Here is a 25,862-nt window from a genome sequence, read left to right on the forward strand (position 1 = left end):
ATTGTATCCAATGAAGTCAACCTGTTAGCGGAAAGGACTTCTACCTGTGCAATGTGGCTTCCTTTTTTTGGGCCCACCGCTTGAAATCAAAATCTGCTTCAGAGAACAGATTTGGAAGCGCACACAGGGAGAAGGAGAGGAAGTCCAATTTGCTGCTTTGCCATTAAGCAAAAATGAATGCCTTGCACCTATTTTTGTTAATGTTATTTTCTGTACCAAAAGCAAACAGGCAGCTACTCTTAGGGAGAAAATGCAATGTGAAAAACAAATGAAGAAACAACCAAAGTATCAACAAACTTAATTATATGGGATTAAATAAAAATACTTACAGAACAAAGAAAGCCAGATCCTGGTGTAGTATCTAATCCCAGCAGAAGTCTTGTGATAGATATCATGTAATCTTTAACAAAGGACTGCAAGTTTAAAAAAGAAAAGTACTCTAGTATATATCAGAGTAATCAACATTCCTAAAAAGAATAGCTAAATACATATATTGCTTTTTTTTGCCATGGATATTTACTTTGTGGAGGGAAGACCAGCTTCACAACTACTGATGCACTTATTTTTTGAGAGCTTTATAAAACTACTGTGTTTTTAGAAACACATTTTTCTTTATCCATAACAACCTTTTGAATAGCAAAGTATCCCATCCTAGGTTCCAGGTTCTAGGATTTTCTTTTTCCAGATATCAAGGATTTTTAGATAATGGCTAGCACTCAGCATAAACTCTGCAAAGTGTTGTGTATGATGATGTACAGTGGAACCTCGGTTTACGAATTTTCGGTTTACGAATGCCGCGGACCCATCTGGAACGGATTAATTCACTTTCCATTACTTTCAATGGGAAAGTTTGCTTCAGTTTATGAACGCTTCAGTTTATGAACAGACTTCCGGAACCAATTCTGTTCATAAACCGAGGTACCACTGTACTACACAACATACAATTATTAGTATGTGATGGGCTGTATGAATGCAGCTGGGTCTGTAGTGGCTTATAAACTTTTGAGATGGGTAGCTAGCTAGCTGTTCTCAGCTCAGCATCAATCCCACCCCAGCAATATCATCTCTTCTATGTTTTGCAGCATGCAATAAACCGCTTGTTATTGTTGCCTCTTTGCATTCTCAGGGTGAACGGCACGACATTTTGAAATGGCATTAGCATTCACAATGCCACAGATCCCGATGCTGGGGATCTGTGGCAATGTGATCCCGATGCTGGGGATTCACTGAGTTATGATGTTAGTATGGGGTTGGGATGTTAGTTGGGATGAATTCAGAAAAGGAATAAATTCTGCCCTTCACGATACCTGATACAGCAGGGTGTCCAACATGCTGATACTAAAAACTCTACCAGCAGCAAAGGGCAATCGAAACATGAATGCCAGATTGGAGCCCTTCTCTCGTTCTTTCTGTTCAAATGGGGAAGAGGGGTGGGTGGGAGAAAAAGAAGAGAGGGGGGAGAGAGAAAAGAATCTGTAAACACTTCCAAACATTAAGTGAATGGCACACTGGGGCCTCCCATAGGAAGCATTCTGTCAAAGTAAACTTCTAATGATGCTGCAGATGCATTCATTGAAATGCTACTTGGAGAAACCCAGTGCCAGCTCTCAAATGGTTTTTACTTCCTTCTGACCCTCCTTTTTGAGAGATTGTCCTTGCATCTGCATACACAGGAGTGCGCGCACACACATGTACAGGTTCTGTCATCAATGTTATACTACTGCACACGCTCACTAAACTTTCAAGATGAAAAGCTGAGTCTCAACAGTTTGGGGACAACTTTATCTTTTGAGAGTTCTCATCACTTTAGCTCCTCAACTGGCAAGAGCATTTATTCGACACTCCACTCTCTTCCCATTATACACATTGGCCATTATACAGATTGAACCGCCGACCTTCCGATTGGCAAGCCCAAGGCCCAGTGGTTTACATCACAGTGCCGCCCGTGTCCTGAACTCCTGAACCTCCTCCTCCACTACAAAGCTGAGAGAAAATGGCATCCACACAACACAGCAGCTGGAGCTCTTATCTCTCTCTACAAATCTCTGCCAACCTAATGAAGATTAAAGACCATAGCGGCTTAACCATATATGTGGCAATTCCTTCCCCCTGTAGGGCTGTGTACCAATGACATTTCTTATGAGTCTTTGTTGTCAGTCAGTACAAATGCCCATTGTTTTCCCGTCTTGGTGTGCTGCTCTTTTCTCATAATTTGCCCCAACCACCCTGTGAGGTAGATTTGCATGAGAGGAGGCTGAGATAAAGCCATCTTATCTAAGATCACTCCCTGAGGCACTGGCTGAGAGCTGATGGAAATTCAGCTCTTCCTCATCCAAGATCAACATTCTCTAATCCTCCATTGTGGCAAAGTAAATGTTAATATTTCCCTGTTAGAAGGAATGAACAAAAAACCCGTCCAAAAACTCCCACAGTTTTTTTTTTTAAAAAAAAACAAAAACAAAAAAACAAACCAGGTTGCCCATAATTACGGAATTGCAAATGTTATCACAGCACTAACATGTCAATTGACTAGCATTCAAGTTTACATCTGCTTTATGAATAATGAAACATGGCTCTGGATGTTAACTCTGGCCTTGTCCACCGAGATTTGTGGCAAACAGATACTTTTTTGAATTGCGGCAGTAATCGCTCTCATGCATTTTTAATTGATCATCCAAGTTGCGCGGAGATAGAGATACAATTTACTCCTTGGCACAATGAAAGCCACCACAGCAGCTTTAATTATTTGGAACCAGATCATTCTGTCCTCCTACATATTTCACAGCCGAAGCCTCTGAAAGTGGAAAGACTGCAGGAGATTCTTACAGAAGAGAGCCTAGCTGTAGGACTTCTGAGATCTGTTCAGCTCCAGCTGCAGCTTTGAAGACCCTGTGCCACTGGTTACCAGATAAGGATTTTCAGTAGAAAATGGTTATTACCCTCAAAGTCTGCTTGTGAACTTCCCTGTGGATCCTACAAATGATGCTGAGTGAGCTTGGGAGATTAGTCTGACACTAGAATGGAAATTTTATGTCCTACTATAGCAGGGTTTCCCAAAGTTGGGTCTCCAGCTGTTTTGGACTACAACTCCCATAATCCATAGCTAGCAGGACCAATGGGCAGTGATTATGAGATTAAGTCCAAAAACAGCTGGAGACCCAACTTTTGGAGACCCTGTACTATAGGTTGACTTTTCACTGAGACGTTTTCTGTCCATTCCAGAATGTCTTCTTGTCTCCCAGCCAGTGCCAAACTGATGACCAATGGGGGGAACAATCCAAGGAATTAACATGGTGAGCTGTAACTGTTAGTGGGGCTACTCTCTACCAATAATAATAATAATAATAATAATAATTATTTATACCCCGCCCATCTGGCTGGGTTTCTCCAGCCACTATGGGCGGCTTCCAACAGAAATATTAGAAAACACTAATTTCTTAAAGATTAAAAGCTTCCCTAAACAGGGCTGCCTTCAGATGTCCTCTAAAAGTCTGGTAGTTGTTTTTGACATCTGGTGGGAGGGCATTCCACAGGGTGGGTGCCACTACCAAGAAGGCCCTCTGCCTGGTTCCCTGTAACTTGGCTTCTCGCAGTGAGGGAACCGCCAGAAGGCCCTCGGCACTGGACCTCAGAGCGATGGAGGTGGAGACGCTCCTTCAGGTATACTAGACCGAGGCCGTTTAGAGCCTCCAAGGCTCTCCCCGCATTAATGCCCCCCTCTGAGACAGGCCCAAAGGAGTTCCAACATTTGCAGTTGGGGACCATGGTTGGCTAGATAAAATAAGCAGCTCAAAAGGAGGGCTTTTTGTTATCTAAAAAAGGCAAGTGGAATCATCGTCTCTCCTTGTTTCAACAAATTTGTTGATTACATTTATGTAGAATTTCAAGTTACCAAGGTTGGTGCCTTTTTGACAGTTTGAAGGAAGTCTAAAGTAACCACGTAATAAACAAAGCCAACAATTTTGTATGCAAGTTTGCCTAATATACACATCTTGGCAAAGCATATTTTCTGTAATATTTATATTTTCCAATATGCAGTGCATTTTGGTACACTGTTTTCACTAACATATGCATTCGTATTCAAACTTTACCTCGGTTGCGTTCATTTTTGTACATATTGCTTGGCAGGAGAACTGCATTGCAAACTTCACCAAAGTGTGAATTTTGAAGGATGGTCACGCTTCAGTTTGCATATTGTTTTGGAAAGGATGAATTAGGTAAATGTATTCCACTTCTTGTGTCTCACTCATGTTTAAACACAAACTCAAATTATGTGCATATTGAAATAGGAAATATCATAAGGCTGCTTAAAATATTTGGGTGTGATTCATTTTGATCTTTATGTTATGATTATTTTGCATAAAAGCCTTTTAGAAAACAACTACACAAATAGAGGAATCAACAGACTGGGGACTAAATGCCTCAGGCTAACAATGGACTTTAGCAAACTGGCAACAATGTTTAACTTATTTCTCATCTTCTCAAACTGATGGGAAATGAATTAAGTTTTAATGGTAAAAAAATGAAGAATTGGGCAAGGAAGGGGAGATGAATGTTGGAGCTTATCGGAAGCTTACTGTTGGTTTGTTTTTGAAAGGCGAGAGTTGACTTTTGCTATTATTTTTAACAGTTGATTTATTCAATTCTAGGTTGCCATATATTGAAGAAGGGGACACATTTGCTGATTTCTACTTTTAGCTATGGATCGCTATGATGACTCAGTAATGTTCTCACAAGTCAGGAGACCACTTTATGCATTAGATGACCTAAGCTCTAGTGCACAGAAATGTGCATCCCAATAAATATTCCAATGGTTACTTGGCCATTTTAGAAGGGATCCGAGCAGAATCCTAGCATGGTTTTCATTATATCCCCAAGTTACAGAACTAGTAAATGTCAGGAAGTTCCCTGAGTGGCATGGGGAATTCAGTTTCACTAGTTATGTGAAATAGATGTCATCTCCCAAGGTTTCCTCCTTGATAAACATAAAGAGTGCACTCAGTTATTGAACTAATTCAGGCAGCTGAACTACTTTTTAAGTTAATTACCCACTTGCTCCTCAACAAGTATATTTAATGTTAGAATGGACCCAATCTAATCCATTTTAGATTAAGCTGCCATGTGTGGAAATATATCAGCAGAAAGTATAGGGCATACCAAAACCTTTCCACTCTCTTCCTTCAGCATATGTACATAAGGCATTGATGGGAAATCTCAGTCTAGTCGACCTCCTAAGGTAGACTAACCTCATTCAAGGCTCGTAAGCTCAGAGTTCATGTTATTTGACCACAAAGAAATAATAGTGGTGGTCAGGGTCTCCCATTTCCCAAATGAAACCAGAAAATATTTATATTCAGATAAAAGCTATTCAACTATAACAGAAAGAATTCTAAAATGTAAGCGCAGACCCTCCAAGTGTGCCTATTTTCCAGGGACAGTCCTGGATTTACAGAAGCCATCCCAGTTTCTGATTTGATCCCATAATGTCTCTATTTTCATCAGAGAAATGTTGGAAGGTATGGAGTTATGCAATCCCTGGACCAAAGAGATAACTATGCAACCTTTAGAAGACACCTGAAGGCAGCCCTATATAGGGATTTATTTATTTTGTAAATGCTTTGTTATATTTTTATATATGTTGGAAGCCACCCAGAGTGGCTGGGGCAACCCAGTCAGATGGGTGGGGTACAAATAATAAAATTGTTGTTGTTGTTGTTGTTGTTGTTGCTGCTGCTGCTGCTGCTGCTGTTATTATCGCAGAACAGGACATCCTTATTTTCATTGGAGAAATGTTGGAGGCTATGTAAGCATAAGGACAGCGGCTGCAATCCTGCAAGCAGTTAAAAGTTGATTCATAGATATGTGCTCTTCACTTGATGGCTGCAACATCAAGGAATGACTCACATGTCTCAACAGAACAGCACAGACATTACAACATAGACAGACCCTCACGTCTCAATGGAGTCAATTTACATATACAAGTGCTGGTCATCTAGTGTACAGTAACCAAGTGCTGCGATTCTGAACTAGGTCTTAGATTAGTTAAATCAGGGATGGTTAACCTGTGGCCCTCCAGGTGTTTTTGGACTATAGCTCCCTCCATCCCTGACCCTTGGCCATGCTAGCTGGGACTGGTGGTAGTTGGAGTCCCTCAAAACCCTAAGGTTCCCCACTCCCGATTTAAATTACACTAAAGAGAATGGATTTAAGAAGCTTCATTATGCAAACATTAAGCCCAGTCTTCAGTGAAAGCAATGAACGCATGCTTAGACAGCCAATTTCCCTACTCCTTAATTGCAAAACATTTCCTAGCTATTAGGATGCTGTATGGAGGCTTTCTTGAGTTTTAATTTTCATGAAGAAACCAGAATGGATAGAGTTTGACTTCGGCATATGGTTGCCGTGTTTTTCATCTTCACTTTTTTCTGCTGAGCAAAAGGCTCCTGCTTGTTCAGATGCCAACTGTGATTGCTTAGCTATTTCCAAAGAGGAAAAACAAGGGAAGTTGCAGCTGTAGCAGCAGATGGAGTTCTCCTGTGACTCAGGGATTTCTTGCTTCAGAAACCCATTAAGCCACGGAGTCAATTTTCCATGTATGTTTGTACGCTTTAGCTGCAGGCAACTGCCTCATTTTTAGAGTCCCTTTGTAAAGGGGGTGGGGAGCACAGCAGAGGAATTAACAATCAGCTGTACAATGGACCACATAAGACAATTTCCTCTCAAATTTTAATTGCATTTCATTTTGCCTAAGGGAGTTCTCTGAAGCTTAATGAACTACAGCTACACCTGCAACCAAATGTGCTGTGGTGACTGGTAAAGGTGAAACGAATGGAAGGGAGAACTAAATCCAGCGACTTCCCCCACATGATAAAGAAGCTTATTTATTTCACCTAATGTCTCCACTTGTCGCCATGTGGAATTAGAGACTAGGCAGGAAGTTAATTGAGCAACTTTTCCAGGATTTTCCTAGTTTTTCAGGTTTTCCTTCCAAAATAGCATTCAAATAGTTTTCGCAAGATGGGGGAGCAGAACTTTGCCTGTTCTGCTCCCATCCTTCTAGAACTCCTTCCCTATGTTGACCCAAACAAGGCTCAACATCATACTTCCAAGAACTACTGTTTAGAGTTGCCACCTTTGTTCTGGCAAGATATGGGGCAGGGCAGGGTGGGGCGGTTGCAGGGAGATGTTGTTTGAAGTGACTTCAAAGCAATCCATTACGATCTATTGCAGTCTAATAGGGTGGCCCCTCTGGAATTGGTCACACAGAGAGAGATGTGCACATACACATGAATTTGTAAATGTGCCTGTGCTTGGCTACCCAGAGCTTAAATACATGACCTTTCATGTATAAACAACTATCTGACTTTTAGAAGATCCATCTGAAGACAGCCCTGTTTAGGGAAGTTTTTAATGTTTGATGTTTTATATTGCTTTTAATATTCTGTTGGGAGCTGCCCAGTGTGGCTGGGGAAACCCAGCCAGATGGGTGGGGTGTGTGTGTGTGTGTGTGTGTGTGTGTGTGTGTGTGTGTGTGTGTATATATATATATATATATATATATATATATATATATATATAATTATTATTATTATCCCATACACCCTTTCAAACACATGCTGTCATGTGTAGAGAGTCTGCGTCTGGTAACTTCACAGATAAGAATTAACGAGCAGTTTATATCTTTTAGTTCTTTTATTCAGGCATCAGGTTGCAAGCAAAAATTGACATCCCTTCCCAAGGAGAGCAGTTGGCTATTCTAAATCCTTCTGCTTCCGTCTTCCGCAGCAGCCAAGGCACCAACTGGAAGTTGTTCCTCTTCTCTGCATCCTTTGTTCTCCAATAAGGTCAAACTGCTTAGTAGGTGGGGAGGGAGGGTCTCCCACACTCTCTAATGACATTTCTGCTATCTGTCCCCTCCCTTCCATTCCTCTTGCCATTATCTCATAGCTAGGCAACTCCTGCCTAAACTGCTCTGTGTCTGAGCCTGCCTCAGCTTCTGAGATAGCTGCAGGCAAGGGGAGTGAATGTTCCCCCTCTACCCCAACCCTCCTCTGCTGCAGACCATTCCCTGACACATGCATGTGGAGAGGATTCCTAACTTGGCAGAGAGAGAGAGAAAGAGAGAAGACCTGAAATACAAGACAGACCCATACCAGTACAGGATGTAGCATTTTACATTGAAATACGGGACAATCGTGTATTATACAGGAGAGGTGGCTACCCTAACTGTAGTGCAATGTAGCTAATAATAATAATATCTCAATATGCATTTTCAACTGAGTTACTTCATGAAATAAAAAGTTTTATTGGTGTTGGATGGATTGCATTCTACCTAAACTGACGGGCTGTTCTTAGTATATTCTCTAATGCTACGTTTTACAAGGGAGGCTGGTTACTACAAATATTACATGGAAAAAATATCACATGGAAATATTACTGAAAATATTACATGGAAAAGGTTAGTATATTTTACCACTCCCAAGAATGTTGCAGTTCCTGCCATGTTCTCACTCATCAAGCTTCAAATCTGTAATGGCTAAGTCCCTGGCACTTCTCAGCCATTCAGTGCACAAATGCAAACACACTCAAGCACGCACATCTAATTCAACACAAGTTTAAGTTTTCTTATGGCTTATAGATGGCTTGCATATATTTGCAGTTCATAAAAAATGGGCTCTTAGGAGATAGCTAATGAATAAAATTGTATATAAGGACATTTTAAACAGAGAGCAAACAGAATGAAGGCAATTATTAAGAGTCTCTTTTGACAGCATGCTACATTTGAACTCAGAACAAAATTAGCATTGCCCCTCTTATCCAAAAGAATGCACACACATTAAAAGTGCCTATATTAGCTTCAATCATTTCCACAAATTATTGACTTAATACTTGATACATCAGTTTAGAACTGCTGTGCTAAAATTATTCCACTGCTCATTATTGTTTGCTGCTTAAATAGGCTGCTTAAAACACTTGTTTATTACTTTCCAGTTTGGAAAATCAGGACCTGAAGTAATTTTATTAAAAACCAGAGAATTTTAGCACACACAATCTCCCCAACCCCCACAAAACCCTGCCAGAGTGCTTAGTTCCATTTTGAATATATTGCAGGAAACCCAAGAAACAGGTTACAATAGTGGCAAGTATGTGATGCTGGCAAGTAATGTTTTTTCCCCCCCAAGTCTGGCAGCATTTGACAGGCAGTATGTAATGGTAATTAACATTTGACCACTGGCAGATTCATGTGGTAGTTGAAGCCTTCCAAACGCTTTTTTAAAAATTCAAGAAATGGCAATAAGCCTAAAACACTCAAATCTGAATTTTAAGGCGAAACATTTCACATCCATATTTTGTTTTCTGAATTTTGCATTAAAAATTTCCACTAGTAGAAACTGGGAAATTTATGGAATTGTGAGCATTTGCAAAAGTTAATGTGTGATAAATGAAACCATGCATTTGCACCAGTGACAATGGTTTATTAGTTGTTGTTGTTGTTTTAAAAAAACCAACATTGTTTATATTAATATTCTCACAATTACTTTGGTGGTTCTGATGTTAAGGATTGCAGTTTTGTGCAATATCATTTTTTAAAAAACCTGGAAATTTATCTTAGCTCTTTTTGAAAGGCATTAAATAACGTACTTTAATTATAACTCAATATGAATATATATTTTTCTTACCTTCTCCAGTTTTGACAGAGCTAGAGAGTAGCAGTCTTTGGCCCTGAATTGCATGAATCTCATGTTGGCTGGGTGAGTTAATTCAGTTATAATGCTTAGACTAGAGAACAACCTAAATGTTTTCACAAGGAGATAATATAAGTTATTCCTCCAGTAACATCAACTGGATAAGATAAAACATGACAACATATACAAAAATTAATTACTTATAGCTCCAAAATTATAATTAGTTACAAGGAAATGACAACTTTTGGCAGAGGCAAACATGTCCCTCTAATAGCACTAATGTGCTGCACAGATTCAGAGAAAATCAGCATATTAATTTTAGAAGGGTGGCTTGTATAACATGTAATCTGTCAGAGAAAGCATTGAACAGTAATTATTTGAGCTGTGTTTGAGAATTTATTTTCAGCAATGAGACTACTGCAGAAAAGGAAGAAAACCTGGATAAACCATTGAAATGGTTATGTAGCCTTTACTGGCTATAAAAGAAATAACTTTTCCAATATGTAAAAATATAGCTGTGTTGAAAATATAAATTACACTCATGATTCATGTAAGATGAATAAAATGATGTCTTCATTCCAACCTCTCAGGAAATCCCCAAGGGATCAACTGAGCTACCGGTAGTCACAGAGCAAAACCAACATTTTTATTACTTTCTTAAAGCTGAAATCAGAAGGAAAAAGCACAAAATTCTATTCTTTAGGAAAAGGAAAGCAGACATAATGACAAAGTGTGGTTTATGAACATACCTAATACTGAGAAATATTGACTTAAATGGACATCTGAAGATTTCGATAGCATTCTACTAAGTAATGATTAGGGCGAGTTTCTTGCCATTAAATAAGTAGCCATTTTGATTTTCGAAATTGTTAAATGCTCTGGAATTAGTAATTTGAAATGGTTTAAAATGCCACATAGGAAATTGTACCCTATCACCACCCATTTGAGAATTTGGGAAAGACTGGCTTTGTAAAGCTAGGGTAGCTTAAGTCACAACACACACACACAAGCTTCACAACATATTCCTATACGGTGCAGTTTTGCTGTGAAGGATGGAACCTGTTCAACCCACACATGTGGATTCACATTTTGTGAATCTAAGCTTGGCCTCATTAAGGGACAGTATTTCAATATGAGCAGGAAAATGAGAGTATCCCTAAACATTTGTTTTTTTTTTGGGGGGGGGACACTGGCTCTATCCATTTCAAAAGTTACAGGGTATATTTTCATGAGTCTGGGGTTCTGGGGCTCATGAGTCTGGGGCTCACTGTGAAAATAACATTTCATATATTTGCTAAGTGTGGAATATTTAAAACAAGTGCTATGAAGCCATTAAGTATTCAGTAGCTACAAAACAGTCCCCTTGGCCTTGAGTAATTTGTCTTGCTGTAGATGCTGGCTCTCATGTGGATATACTGGGAACTGCCTGGCCTATTTGGTGTGTTATTTATTTATTCATTAAAACAAATTCTCTCTCACTTCCAGATACGGTAATAACCTTTTAGACTAGTTAACTACATGTGGAATGCAATCCTCTCTCTTTTTCTTTCATTTTTTAAATCTGTTAGCTGCTTTTCTCATAGAGGCACCCACAGGAACTTACAGTAAAACCAGTTAAGAACTTTCAATAAATATCTAAAATAAAACCTAGATAAACTTACTGATCCCACCTTGGGCTATTGGAGTTCTGAGCTGCATAGGGCTTTAGAGGTCAAAAACTAGCATTTTAAATTGAGACAACCCCCCCCCCCAAAAAAAAAATTAGCACCCGATGCAATTGTGCCACATAGAATTGTGTTCTATGTTCAGACTGTCCTGACCTGATCAACATTCTGAGCTCCAAATTCTGTACCAGCTACAGTCTCCAAACTGCACTGAAAGGCAGTTCAATGCGCAAAGCATTGCAGTAGTCAAGTCTAGAGTTTACCACAGGGCTTCTCCTCTTCACGGAGGGGAGGTGTTGTGAGCAGGAACTGCTTCCCGCGCTTGCAGGGGGCATGACTCAGCCCCCTGCGTCACTGAGTCCTGTGCCTGCGTCACGCTCACCAGCCAGCCTATACGACTGGGGGAGACGTGGCTTAGCTGTAATCTCTACACTAGAGATTAAAACAAGCATGCCACATGTTTAATTTCCCCATTCATGGCCATGACTAGATCTTTGTAATAAGTAAAACATAAAAAGTTACGTTGCACCTTCACACACTAAACACGACAACACTAAAACTTTTTCTCCATTTTCCCAAAATGTGTTTTCTAGATCCTCACATTGCTGCTACAAAATTACTGGTATTTCTTATTAAACATAGAGTAGCTGTTTGATTTACTAAGTCAAACTAAACATTTTGTTTAAATGATATACCTACAGTGTGTGTGTGTGTGTGTGTGTGTGTGTGTGTGTGTGTGTGTGTGTATCCTAAATTTCAGATATGGGAGAAGGCTGCCATCTAGTGATTATATGCTGCACACAAGCCCGGCTAGCAGGAAATAGCAAATAATTCCAATAGCAAGCTATAACTAAACTGGAAAATGTATTTCAGTTAAGTGTGTCTAATTTTTTCTTGGATATACCAGTATCTTTTCTGTATCTTGAAAGCAAGCTTTAATTTAGATGTAATCTAATTCTCCTGAATTTTCCTCTCATGGTTAGTGATTTAGAAACTTGTGTTCCTTTGAGAAGAAACAGGGGTTTGTTTGTTTGTTTGTTTGTTTCCTTGCTTGCTTGTTTGTTTGTTTAAGAAAGGGCAACCCAGCTGTGGATTACTGCAAATTAACAGCCTGGAGGGATTTGTTCCTTGAGCACAAAAACAATAGTGATGAAGTAATTATCGGTCGAATAATAATGGCAATATTAGCAAAGCAATTTCATCATGGTTAATCTTCAGGGTACAGATGACAGCAGGACTATAAGAAAAAATGGTGCCTGCAGGTGGTTTTTTTTTGGGGGGGGGGTTTAATCCACTGCCACCCAGTCTATTAATCTACCATTAAAATAGATGGTGTAAGGCAGCAAACTATGAGCAGATTCACATGGAGAAAATGTGAATGAATTGTAAAGGCAGAGAAAATTTACTAAGTCTGTAGCTCAGTGGAAGAGCTACTGACTTTTCATGCAGAAGTTCCAAGTTTCGTTCCCAGTGCCTCCAGCTAAAGAGAATTGTTTAAGCCAGAATGGATAGACATCATTGGGGCTCAGCGGGCCAATGGTTTCAACTCAGTATCGGGTAGCTTCAAGTGGAAGTGAAGTCATCCTGAAACTACAGAATTAAGCTCCAAGAAAATATGGCTAGAGACGGAAAGGGCCATGACAGAACTAACAAGAGAAGGTGAATGCAGATTATATGTACTACTAAACAGTAGTGTACTGGTCAGTATAAAATGGCATAAAACGCTTTCTGACACCGCTCCCATGTGCATTCCTAATCTTTGAAATGTCAAGTGGGACTCCTCCCATTGGTTTCGCCCCTGAAATCTGCATCTTCAGTGAAACATTGGTAATGGAAGCCTATGAACTTATAGTTGTGCACACATAGGTGTTCTACCCTACAAGCAATCTCTTACATTTACACACAGAAGCAGAAAGCTACTGCTCAAGAGCTACTCCTTAAACCAACACAACCTTCTTTTATAACTTCTAGCTTCTTCTTCTTCTTCTTTTAAAAAGAGGGAACCAGGAACTACTGACGCTAGCTATGAACATTGGGGTAGGTAGGAGAAGAACTTCATTTCATAGCGACAGAACTACTCACCAAGGAATAGTTCAAAACAACAGTCACCGTTGTAAAACCAGCAATGGTCATCTGTATTGCTGCAGTTTATTCATCCAGATTACCAAGTGGTTAATTACACACAGTAGTAAATACACCACTTGGTAACGGGTTACTGTATTCTAGCAGCTGCCACACAAAGTGTAGCAAAGCCATTGTGTGTTAGTAGTACCGGTATGTATTCAGCGGAGAAGTAGTATCTATGATAGCAAGATGAGAGAAAGTGCAGGCCTCATTCGTACTGCTTGATGCCAAATCTGGGATCGGCACCGGAAGTCACGCTGCGGCCATTTTGGAACTGGGCAGAGCAGCACCGGAAGTTGCTTCTACGCATGCTCTGCCCACTTCCAAAATGGCCGCAGCGCCGAGAGTCGCGCTGCAGCCATTTTGGAACTGGGCAGAGCAGCACCGGAAGTCGCTTCTACGCATGCTCTGCCTACCGTATTTCCAAAATGGCCGCAGCGCCATAAATCGATTCTGCGCATGTCCAGAGACTCCAGACATGCGCAAAAGGAGCCTCCCCGGGCCGGTAAGAATCCAGGGGATTTATGGGTTTTTTTTTTAATGCGGGCTGCCAGCGAGAAACAGCTGGAAAAGCGGGGGTTTCCTGGGGAATATAGGAGACTTGGCGGCTATGCGCCAAATGTTAGCTGCGGGGATGCAACCTCAAACATATACTTGCCCCCCCCCCAAAAAACCCCAGATTTTAACTGAACCTTCTGGGACCCATTGGTGAAAGAGCTGGAGCAGATTTAATATGCCATGAAGTTTCAAGCTTAATCATACTGTATGTGCCAACCAGGAGTGTCAACTTGAATAAAATATCGTGGGGGCCCAAGTCAGCCCCACCCCACCTAATCGGTCACATGATGCAGTGCACACACACCATTTGGATGAGAATGCCCATCAACTTTGTGGGGGCCCGGGTCCCACAAATATTTTATTGTGGGGGGCAAAGCCCCCACAGCTCCTAGGAGTTGGTTCATATGGTGCCAACATCAGAGGAAAATATTTTTAAAAATTATTTAGAGAGGGCATTTAAATAACGGCATTACTTATTTTGACTGCTAGATTCTTTTTAAATCTTGGCTACTGTTGTTTATTTTCATATGTTATATCCAGTTATAGATACGGGCTTTATCTTAGAACAGCTTTGGGGTTTGGTTTGGTTTTAACAAATAGATTGTTCTTAAATTTTATAAAGTCACGCTCACACTATACATTTAAACAAAGCCATATCTAGGGGGTGGGGTAGTCAGTTTTTGTTGTTGTTTTTTGCTTGCCCTGGGTGCATTCCATTTAGCAATCTTCAGCATAACAAGAATATACCATAATGCAACAAAGATACAAAAGTACTGCCACTTACCTAAAGAGGGTTTGTACATTTACAATAGTTTTAGCATCTGCCATATAGTCCTCTTCAGCACTCATAGTGCTTTCCTTATCCACCACGACCACGTTTGCAGCAAAGGTCACACCACACCTTAGCAAATCATCTAGGCTTTTGAAAAACAGGGCAGAATGTTAGGCAACGTTAAAAACATATGGCTTGTCATAAAATTAGCCACATATTGTAAGCAACCTTTACAACATTTAGGAATTTGGAACCCTGGAGGTCAATTTACAACCTGTGGTGAGCTGATTGCCCTGCAAGTCATTGAACTCAACCTTTGTTGCACCTTAGCATGCAAAACAAAACAAAACCCTAATATTTTCTGTTGTGATGGCTGCTTATATGCGATACGGAAGCAGAAATCCAATATATGACATTTATTTCAGCTGGTTTTCAGATGGTTACCATGGGCCCAATGGCCATGTGACATGACTCAGCCCCTGGTTTAACTTTGATTAATTAATCAAGAGGAATGCTCATTCGTTTACTGCAGCCCCAGCCTTGCAAGAGAAATCCCACCCACTCACACTTTTAATAATGGTTGACTTTGGTAGCAGCTGCGAAGTTGACTCAAGCGAAGTTGACTCAAGCGAAGTTTCAGCGAAGTTGACTCAAGACCTATTTGAGTGTGCCTGATTGCATGGAAATCTTACGCACAAGCACAAAGGAACACAGGAAGCTCTGTCCCTTGTGTTGATAGCTCGGTTGCCTTCCACACTTTGGAGGGTGGTTTATAATGGGGGGGGGGTTCCTCTCCTCCTGGAGGCTCCCACCATGATTTATAACCCCAGTATTTCAGGGTTCTAAGTTGTGCTTTCATTACCATCTTCCTGCTTTGTTTTGCTACTGTTGCCCCCAAAGTGAGAGGAGAGATGCTGGACCACCCCTGGAAGACACTGCACCAACCCAGACATCTGGGTGGGGAGTTTAAAGGCAGGGGGAAATGTTATGAAAATGAATGTTATATAAAATATAAATGTACTGTCTGGTTTATTGCTCTTCTTCTTCTTCTTCTTCTTCTTCTTCTTCTTCTTCTTCTTCTTCTTCTTCTTCTTCTTCTTCTTCCCTTGGAGACCTTTGCATGACAAGTGACTAATAAGCCTATTACAGTGGTACCTCTACTTACGAATAACTCTACTTACGAATGTTTCTACTTACGAATAGAGGTCCGTCCGCCATCTTGGATGCGGTTTAGATAGGATTTTTTTCTACTTATGAATTTTTAGATAGGGTTGCTTCTACTTACGAATTTTTTCTCACAATGCATTCCTATGGGATTCGACTTACAATTTTTTTTCTACTTATGAATGTGCATTCGGAACGCATTAAATCCGTAAGTAGAGGTACCACTGTATATGAAATGAAATGAGTAGAAATCCTTGAGTAGAGGAGGCTCTGCCCCCTTCATAGCTGTCAAGTTCTCCCTTTTTTTAAGGGAAATTCCCTTATGCCGTATAAGCTTCCTCGCGAGAAAAGGGAAAACTTGACAGCTATGGCCCCCTTTAGACTTCACCCTCTAACTTGTGGAGGACAATTGTGATTTGCTTAATGTGCTTGTGTATGTGAACAGCACAAATAAGGCTCGCTTTAAACCAGTATCTGAAACCCACATGAAAACCCAGTTTCACATTACAACAGCCAATGTCACTGCCAATATACTGCTTAACCACAGAGAAATGTTTGCTTCATGGAGTGGGAAAGAAACAATCTTTCCAAGTCTGGCACCCAACTTATTAAACTGTGGTTAATTAGACATTGCTTATGTACTGACCCACAGTATGATTAATTTCCCTTGGCTGATTATTATCTTTTGGGACACTATTTCTAACTAAAAAAGGAAATGTCAATTTTAAAAATGGAATAAACCAGACATACCATATTGGATAGTTGGTAGGAAGTAATGAAATAGCATGCTAGGAAGGATGGCAGGCGCAACCCTTCCGTTTTTTAAAAGTTGGTAAAACTATTGCTTGAGTTGCATTAAGATGGCATTTCAGATAATCATATTTCATTTCCAAAGGCTTCTCGTGAAACTGCATTCTTCCGGAAACACAGCATGATGACATTATTCCCTGCAATGGTTTCCCGATGTATGGTATTTAATTTGCTTTTAAGGTGTGAGACAGTGTTTGGCAGTGCCTGGCATTACACAAGCCCTCACCATCTCCTCCTTGCCTTGTTCAATCCACCAAGAAGATTGTTCCAAGGAAGGATTGCTTTGCACAAATTAAGTTCATTACTTCCACGCCCCGAAAGTTTTTGGTGAACACGTAAAGCAGGCACCCCCAAACCAAGCCCTCCAGATGTGTGGGTACTACAACTCCCATCATCCCTAGCTAACAGGACCAGTGGTCAGGGATGATGGGAGTTGTAGTCCCCAAACATCTGGAGGGCCGTTGTTTGGGGATGCCTGACGTAAAGTGTGAACATGAGACAGCAAGACAGAAGCTGTCTGTTGAATGTGCAGTAAGGTTAAAACAAACTGGGTTTGTTTCCATACAGTGTGAGAAACTGCATTCAGACAGTTGGTACCTGCAGCTTTCCACGATTGGCAGTCATGCCACAGTAGCAATAATTAAGAAGGCAGCAGGAGCTCAAAAACGTCAAACTGTTGTTCTCTACCCAAATTATAGGAAGGTCCATTGAAAGCATCCCCCACACCACTCCACGGGGGAATGTAACAGATATGGATGTTGCTTTTGAAACACAAATAAAACACTTTTCATGCTGATACAAGCATGCAAAAACAGAAAGAGAGCCCTGTGGATGGGGCATACTGAATTAATATTGAGGTGAACATGATGGTCTAATAGGCCTGGAGACTGACAACCTCATTGCTTTACCCAGCCCTGTCCCGATCACCCTCAACTTCTGTTAGCATTAGCAGAGACTTCTGACTTCAGTTACCTTCCACCTCCCAATTGCTTGTGCTTGACTCCAAGCCACACCTCCCATCTTTCCACTAGGCCAGACATCCCCAAACTGCGGCCCTCCAGATGTTTTGGCCTTCAATTCCCATCTTCCCCGACCACTGGTCCTGTTAGCTAGGGATCATGGTAGTTGTAGGCCAAAACATCTGGAGGGCCGCAGTTTGGGGATGCCTGGTCTAAGAGTCAGTTCTCAAAGACACTAAGGTGCCTAAATGCTTTTTCCAAGGTGTGTTTTTTGTGTAGCAGCTAATCAAAACTGCTGTTTGGTTCAGAATTTTGTACAAGAGACAACTCTCCCTTTCACTTCAGGTCATTTGTCTTATCAAAACCACCCACTCTGAGATGCCCCCCCTCCCTTTGTACTGTGGGTGGAGGAAACTTCTAATCCAGATTCTAGCTATTGACAAGAAATTAAGTTCAGCAGCTGCCTAAATGGAATTTCCGGAAATAAAATACCAAGCATACGCTGCTGTCTTTCAAAATTCACACTTATCTGAATTTTGTAATGGAGTTATCCAACCAGAAAATGTATATATTTAGGGGAATCGTGCAGAAAAATGCACATCTTAGCAAAAAAATAATGTACAGCAATGCATTATAGTAAGGGGAGATGCTTTCAAAAACACGTATGCAGGGCAAAATTACGTTAAACTGTGATGAGGAGAAAGCTATGTAACAAACAGATGCAGGTACATGGCAAATAGAATTTAAGATTCAGAAATGTAAGATAATGAAAACTGACAAATTTGTGCATTACTAATTACAGTTGATTTAGCTCCTCTGGGTGAAATAAAACAAAGCAAAAAGCAACCCACACTCCAGGAAAGCACATTTACATCATTTGTAGCTTGAGTCTACAATATTACAATATTTACAGGCAAGTTCACATATTCCATTTCCCCTCTGTCACTTACAACACGTAGGTTGTCTGGTATAGTCAGGGGATTGAGAATGCAAAGGCTAGGAAATAAACTCTTCACTAAATAAATTAGACATTCCCGTTGACTTGGAAGAACAACCATTATGTGCTTGAACACGGATTCAAACGATTGACATTCTGCCCATGGTGAATTCAAATTGACTGTGATTTCAGCATCGTGAATGGGCGTTGTAGGTTTTCTTCACTGTACGTTCAGATGACAGCTCGTCAAGTTACCATAAATGTTTCAAAAGTGGGTGAAAGTTGTGATCCATGAAACAATTCAATATGCCAAAACCCATTAGCATGATGCTCTTATCTCACGAGGGGCAATGGTGAAGCTCGACAACCTGAATGAACTGAGAATGCCTACTTTGAATGAGTCCCAGAATCCTCTGGAATCTTCAGGGATTCTTCATCAAAGGAATGGGTGCATAAATATACTAAGGGCTGGAGGTTCTGAACACACTGGTATTCCCCATGTGTGTGTATTTCCAGTCAGGATATAGGCTTACTGGGGCAGCCAGTAGTAGCTGAGGCTACTTTGAATTCAAGTGTATTGGACCACAGTGCAAACATAATGATCTGCTACATTAATTATTAACAGATGAAATTAGACATGCAGTCTTAATATCATTTGAACAGATAAGCATTAAGATGCCAAATTACCACAATTTCCTCCCAACTCATTATAATTTTATAGCATTCTTTTGTATTTTTGCCAGGCTATTAACTTTTAATAACTGGAAATGAGAAATAACAGGAGGGAAGGTGGTCTCAGACTGGATTCATTGATAAGTTATGCCGCAGTGGCCAAGAACTTTTTGTACTTCTCACAAAAAAAGGGTATTTTGATTAATGTTGCTTTACTAAATTCAAATATAACCTCCAGCTTTAAAACCCGGCAGAAGATGCCACAACTACTACATACAACCTGTTTTCTTCAGTGTATTTTAAGTATTCCAGTTAACTAAAGATCCATCTTGTGCCAGAAGGAAGAAAAGTTAAATGTATCAGCAGGTTTTGCCCAAATAAACGGCACACAAAAACAATGAGGCAAGTATTGGGAACTGTGTTCAAATTACTTAATCTGGACCTAACTCAAGATGATCAGGAAGCACTGATACTTAAACAAGCAAACAAAAAAAACACAATATATATGGCAGCCTACAAAAATACTGGGTTGTATCCAACACTGTGTGTGCAGAGTTTTACTAATGCAATGGGAATTCCCTGCTTTTCCTCTCACCCCCCCCAAAAAAAACCATTTGCTCCATAGGGTGTAGATTTTATGGGTGGGGAGGCAGCTTCAGAGGAGAGGAGAGGGAAGTTCGATTGGGAAAGCAGAAGTTGGAATAGCAGGTCTGGATATGAACCACTGAGTATATTTAACCCCCCCCCCAAAAAAGAAGAAGAATGGAGAAGAAACAGGGAGATGTTGAAAATTCATACAAAAATAGCTTATTCCCATTATATCAAACCAAATTGCTCAGATTACGATTTTATATATAGCAGCAACAAACAGCTGCTGAATTATACACCAATCTTAAGTGTGTTTCTGGTTTTTTTTAAAAAAAATATCAGCCATTGCTGCCAATGACAACTAAGACAGAGCTCTGCAAAAATTCCAAGGGCTGTTTTCATGTGTCCAGGGAAATTTGCATCTTCTGTACTAATCCACAGGGAAGAGTTTGGGGGAACTTCCAACCTGGAAGCGAAGGATGGCCTCCAGCTGTCATGTAACATTTCCCTCTGGGGAATTTAAATGGCGACACTTTTTAAATTTAAACTTCCCACAGTGCTTCAAAGTACTGGCATGTCAGGGGTTCCAGAAAGCATTTTGGGAAATGTAAATAGCAGCCCCAAACTGCCCCTCTGCTTATGGGCATGCCTCTGTCGTTCACCACCATGTAAGCCCAGAATAGGAGCCCACAGCAATGTAAGGGGGGGGGTCACCAGAGGGCACTTTGCCAAGGGCCCATTCAACCATGGATTCAGCCCTGCTTGTAAGTTTGGGGAGTTGGATGAACAGATCAAATGGCAAGGGGGCATTTGATAGCACACGAAAAAGCCCTTGACAAGCGGAAGTAGAACAAAAGAATCTGATCCCAGTTCCAAACAGAAACTGGCTTGGACAAAAATGCAAGGTAAGTTTGCGAAGGTACCTTTTATCATATGTGGTGGTTGTGTAAGGTAGTAAAAGCTTTATGGGAGATGATATATAATGAAATGGAAAAAAAATGTTTAAAATAACTTTTGTTAAAAAACCCAAAAAACCAGAAGCCTTTGTATTAGGAATTATAGGTACCAATATTCCAAAGGAACAGAAAAGACTCTTTATGTATGTGACAACAGCCGCTCGAATGCTATTAGCCCAGAGATGGAAAGAAGAAAGAGTCCCTACCAGAGAAGAATGGCAAACCAAGCTCATGGACTACACTGGAATGGCAAAGCTGACTGGAAAGCTCAGGAAAAAAAAGAGGACAAAAACTTTACAAAATAATGGGGGGGGGATTATAATTAATTTAAGAGACCACTGCAAGCAGATGAAAACATCAGCAGGATTTTAATATTACTTGTAATGTAACAAATACTATGGAAAATATGGTTGGATATAAAATATAGATTATGGAATAATATACAGTTGTAAATGTCGAAAACAGGACCCATGGAGGGGATGGGGGAAGTCTCGAGATTCAGAGTAATCTCTGTATATGGATATACATTTGAATTGTTATAAATTTATATTTGTAACATCAAATGAAAATGATTATTATTTTTTAAATGCAAGGTCAGTTTGTAAAGATTGTCTAGCTCCCTTTTTGTGGCGTAAGTGCAAATGGAAACAAGTCTTTTCACTGGAAGTACCCAGTTCTAAAACAAGTTTTAAACAAGAACACAGCAGCACATCTCGCGAGAATTACACAATATTGTAATTACTAGACTAGCCACAAAGTGTGTGTGTGTGTGTGTGTGTGTGTGTGTGTGTGTGTGTGTGTGTGTGTTGGAGATAAATAAACTCAGAAACGGTGTGGCTCTAGCTCTCCAAGTCCCATATCACACTGCATTCTCGCCAAATGTCTAAACCACTCCTGTGGATCAGTCTAAATCCTTTATGTCATAGTGAGATGACCTTGAATTCCCTGCAACCTCGTTGAGTCTCTGAAGAACAAGACCAACAGGACTGCATGTGCCCTGGCAACTTGAAAGTGAGTCATGGTTACTTAGACTTGCAGAAATATTGTCCCACAACAACAGAGCCCCTTCGAAGCAAAATGGAATTTGGGTCTCAGAAACAGGATTATTAGTTTTAAAGGGTAAACTAGTAACTCAACGGTTCCGAAGGGTGAAGGATAAACACACATGCAAATATGCTACCATTTGAACTATGACACCACACAGTGACACATGCAATTACACAGCACGGCACACCACACTACAATATTGAGTGTTCCAAGGATATATTTTTTTACCTACTTGTCAATAGAGCCCACCATGTAGTAAACCATTGGAAACCAACAGATTGCATCCAGAAAATGCATATCTGGCCTAAGCAGCAGAGATGGGTCACAAAGCGAAACATATTGTCACAAAGAGTCATGAACTAAGATGCTAACAAGTGCAAATGCAATTTGGAAATGCTGTGATAACTCAAAGAATACTTTTTTAAATTATTCATTCAAAAGGTTTATCTCATCATAACCCCAGGTAACAGAGGTTTTTACTTAGAGAAAACTATCAAATAAACATGATTATATACATATCAGTACTTCTAGCAAAAAGTGTCGAAATCAGACACTTTACAGGGCAGAATAAACCCTATGCTTAACGGCACTGTGTTAATAAAGACAGATCCCTTTCCCATACACCCTGTAGGAATCACTTTCCTGCAACTTGGCCCCAAATAGTTTGGGGCTACATGTGGATGGCACAACAGTATGCGTGGGGCCGATCATATATGCTTTTTTCCAGCATATCAGTACCTTGCCAGATGTTGCTGCTGCTAATTAGTAATATCATCTGATATAAAATGGCCAAATTTTTGTGCACAATTGAATCCTGTTGAAATCAATAGGATTTAAGTCTATCTAACTCAGTGCCGGATTACTGCGGAGTCGCTGAGCTAGAGTAAAGCTTTTTGTCAGCAAAACTTTTCATACATGCATTTTCAGGAGACATGTGTAAGGGCATAGTTTTTGATGCTTGTTGGTGAATTGTTTTGATTTTATGTTTTAACTGTGTTCCTATGGGGAAGAAGGATGGTGTATAAATATAAATAAATACATTTGTGAAGCGTATTTTGTCAATATTCCTGTTTTGTTGCTGTTGTCAACATACTCTGAAATGGCAACACAGGGAGGGGGAAATGTGCTACAGAATACTGGGGGGAAACAATACTTTAAAAATGTTATATTTAAAATATAAGCCTCACAAACAGAATGTAGTGCAAGCACTAGAGGGCACTGTGGTTTTAAACTCCAAATTTCAGCACAGTGTGAAATTTTCAGAGGTGACATTGAAACTATATCTTAAAGACATTTCACACATTATGATTCCCGGAAAGGAAGAGCTAGAAAGAGATCTACTATTGATCATAGGTTCAAGATCTTACATTAGTGAAGGCTGATATTATGAGACTACTGTATACAGCATAAGGAAGGGAACCACAGCAGTTCAGGGTTGTTGCTCTTAACGGGGATACTTCTTGTGTTCTTGTTTAAAATACGGTACTAAAAGCTACGCTTTGCAATAACGTAAAAGCGACCTGTTATGGTTAGCTAAGCCTTTGTCAGGGCAAATGCATTCCAATCTACGCTTCTCTGTGAAGCAACCGCACCTATGCAGAAGTTCAGAACGTGATAAACAGGTTATCTGGTGGAGGTTGAGTTGAAAGGGGGCTGAAAGCTTGAATTTGTGCAAAAAAAAACCCCAAACAAACCCACAAAACTGTGTATGCATGCACCTATGTGAAGCGTGGCAGTGGAGTCTTTCAAGATGAAATGCAGCATTTTGCAATTCCCAGTAATACAAATGGCAAGCTAATATGTACAGCTTGTACAGCTCCTGCGATAGCCATGTTGAAATTTCATTTTGCCATATTTTCAAGGCAGTTGCACCTTAATGTGTCATATCTGAACTTCACCTTTGGTGCATAAAATAAACGCTTGCTGCTGACCATCTTCAAGGTACTGATGCCATAATACGTCCAATTGAAAACCACCCATTTAATGAATTAGCCAGGGATGATGTAGAATGTATCATGCTTTGAATATGAACTCATATCAGTATAATAATAATAATAAAAACCAGCATTTACAATCCACTTACGGATTATCTAGTAGTAATACTATCGGATTGAGTTCTTTCTTTGGTCTGTAATAAGCCCTGAGAGGAACGATAAAGTTGTAGAGACCATTCCCAGCAGTCTCGGCAGCCACTATTATGATTTTGTTTTTGAATCCATAGGCTTTGGCATCTTCGTAGTAATTATGTTGGCATCCCTAAAACCAGAAAGTTAAAACAGGCACCATGGCCTCCGTTTACAGGAGAGACTGCAAGAAGACTTCATCCTCAACATAGTAACTTGATGGCAGCTGACGGTTGTTGAATTTAAAGACCTGCCCACTTCATGAAATATTGTTGCATGCACAACAAGGTACCTATATTGAACAAACTCATCACGTTCAGCAATATAAAAATGAAAATAATAATAATAATATTGTTATCTATTCAGATTGTTGTAAGATAACCCTCAAAGGAAGAATGGTTGATGAAAACATTGGACTGTGCTGAGATGGCAAAACTGACAGCGCTGATAAAAGATACATCTTTTAAAGCAGAGCAGAAACCTTTTCTAGTCTATATAAAAAGTTATTTCCCATTCGTAAAGACCACAGCGGGGTTTGAAGTGTTAAAAAACAACAGAAAATATAAAGAAAGGTGTAAGAGAAGATGAACTTGGATAAGATGGAACCTTCAAACAAAATTGTATGTAATTTGGGTTAGAAACATTGATGTCGAGTGATCAGGAAGTCACTCGTTTGTTTGTTTGTTTTGAATTGGAATATAATTGTTGAGTAACAACTGTAACTTTCTATATGGAAAAAAGAATAAAATATTATTATAAAAAATATTATTGTAAGCTGCTGTGGAAATATTGTAAGCTTCTGCAGAAATTCTAAATAGACTGAAAAGCAGTTTAAAATGTGATAAACAATAAGATGAACTTATAGTTAATTTGATTTTGAGTTCTTCCTGGGCCACACAGATGATCATTCCCCATATCTTCCATGCTGCTGTTGCATGATGGAAAATTTCACATGTGGAACATGAGAAGTTTGGTCTCATGTTTGCACTGGACTGGAACCAGACAAGGCAGTTAAATATATCCTGGCGTATCCTATCAAGGAAGTACCGGTACTTTCTGATCTAGGTATGCTTCTCATCTTGTTGGACATACAGTACATGCAGACAAAAGGTTTTGCTTCCTCCATGCCTATGAATGAAACCTAGCTCTGAATTGCCTGCCCCTCTTGAAATAACCCATTGCTCACAGCAGAATCATAGGGCTCCGAAGCCTAACCCCAATTTCAAGGTTGCATCTAGCTTGTGTGGCAACTCTACCCTCTACCCTCACGGTGTATGAAGCTTCTGCCCCTTCAAAAGAACATCTCTGGGTAGGGGTAGCCCAGTGTTTCCCAAACTTGGGTTTCCAGATGTTTTTGGACTACACCTCCCACCATCCCTGACCACTGGGTCCTGCTAGCTAGGGGTGGTGGGAGTTGTAGTCCAAAAAAGCAGCTGGAGAACCAAGTTTAGTAAACACTTGCTAGACTAATATGTGCAGGGCTGCGGCAACCATGTTTCCACATGGCAAGCCATGAACCATGCAAACAAAACTGTGTAACAGGCCTCATGGACTAAATGTTGAATTATCTAGGATACAAATGCAGCCACGTGCACAAAATAAACACACAGGAAACACTTTACACAAAACCGTAACTTTACCTTATCTAACCTTAGGCAGCAAAACGGCACTTTTTCATGAAGCAAATGGCAGAAGGTGGGAGAACTTCCTATGTACGGGGAGTAAGGAGGGTAGCCTTTCAGATACCTAAAACGAAGAAATGTGTGGTCTTATTATCACTCTCAGCTATGAGCTTCCTCAGG

General features: G+C 40.2%; 1 protein-coding gene across 4 annotated transcripts in view; it reads right to left on the bottom strand.

Annotated features, from left to right (window-relative positions):
* The window catches only part of KCNT2 (potassium sodium-activated channel subfamily T member 2), a 208,484-nt gene that overhangs the window by 10,651 nt on the left and 171,971 nt on the right, over nt 1–25,862 (bottom strand). For 2 of the 4 annotated variants that reach the window (XM_035123140.3, XM_088673738.1), the window contains 7 exons: nt 25,701–25,806; nt 24,021–24,193; nt 22,170–22,241; nt 14,817–14,951; nt 9,681–9,792; nt 1,308–1,409; nt 330–413 (listed from right to left, as the gene is read on the bottom strand). In XM_035123140.3, coding sequence (XP_034979031.1) covers nt 330–413; nt 1,308–1,409; nt 9,681–9,792; nt 14,817–14,951; nt 22,170–22,241; nt 24,021–24,193; nt 25,701–25,806 — 784 coding nt within the window. The remainder of the gene's footprint in view (nt 1–329; nt 414–1,307; nt 1,410–9,680; nt 9,793–14,816; nt 14,952–22,169; nt 22,242–24,020; nt 24,194–25,700; nt 25,807–25,862) is intronic. The other 2 variants (XM_088673737.1, XM_088673736.1) reach the window with 1 other exon arrangement.

This window comes from Zootoca vivipara, chromosome 7 (assembly GCF_965207765.1).
Source record: "Zootoca vivipara chromosome 7, rZooViv2.hap1.1, whole genome shotgun sequence".
Taxonomy (NCBI): Eukaryota; Metazoa; Chordata; class Lepidosauria; order Squamata; family Lacertidae; genus Zootoca; species Zootoca vivipara.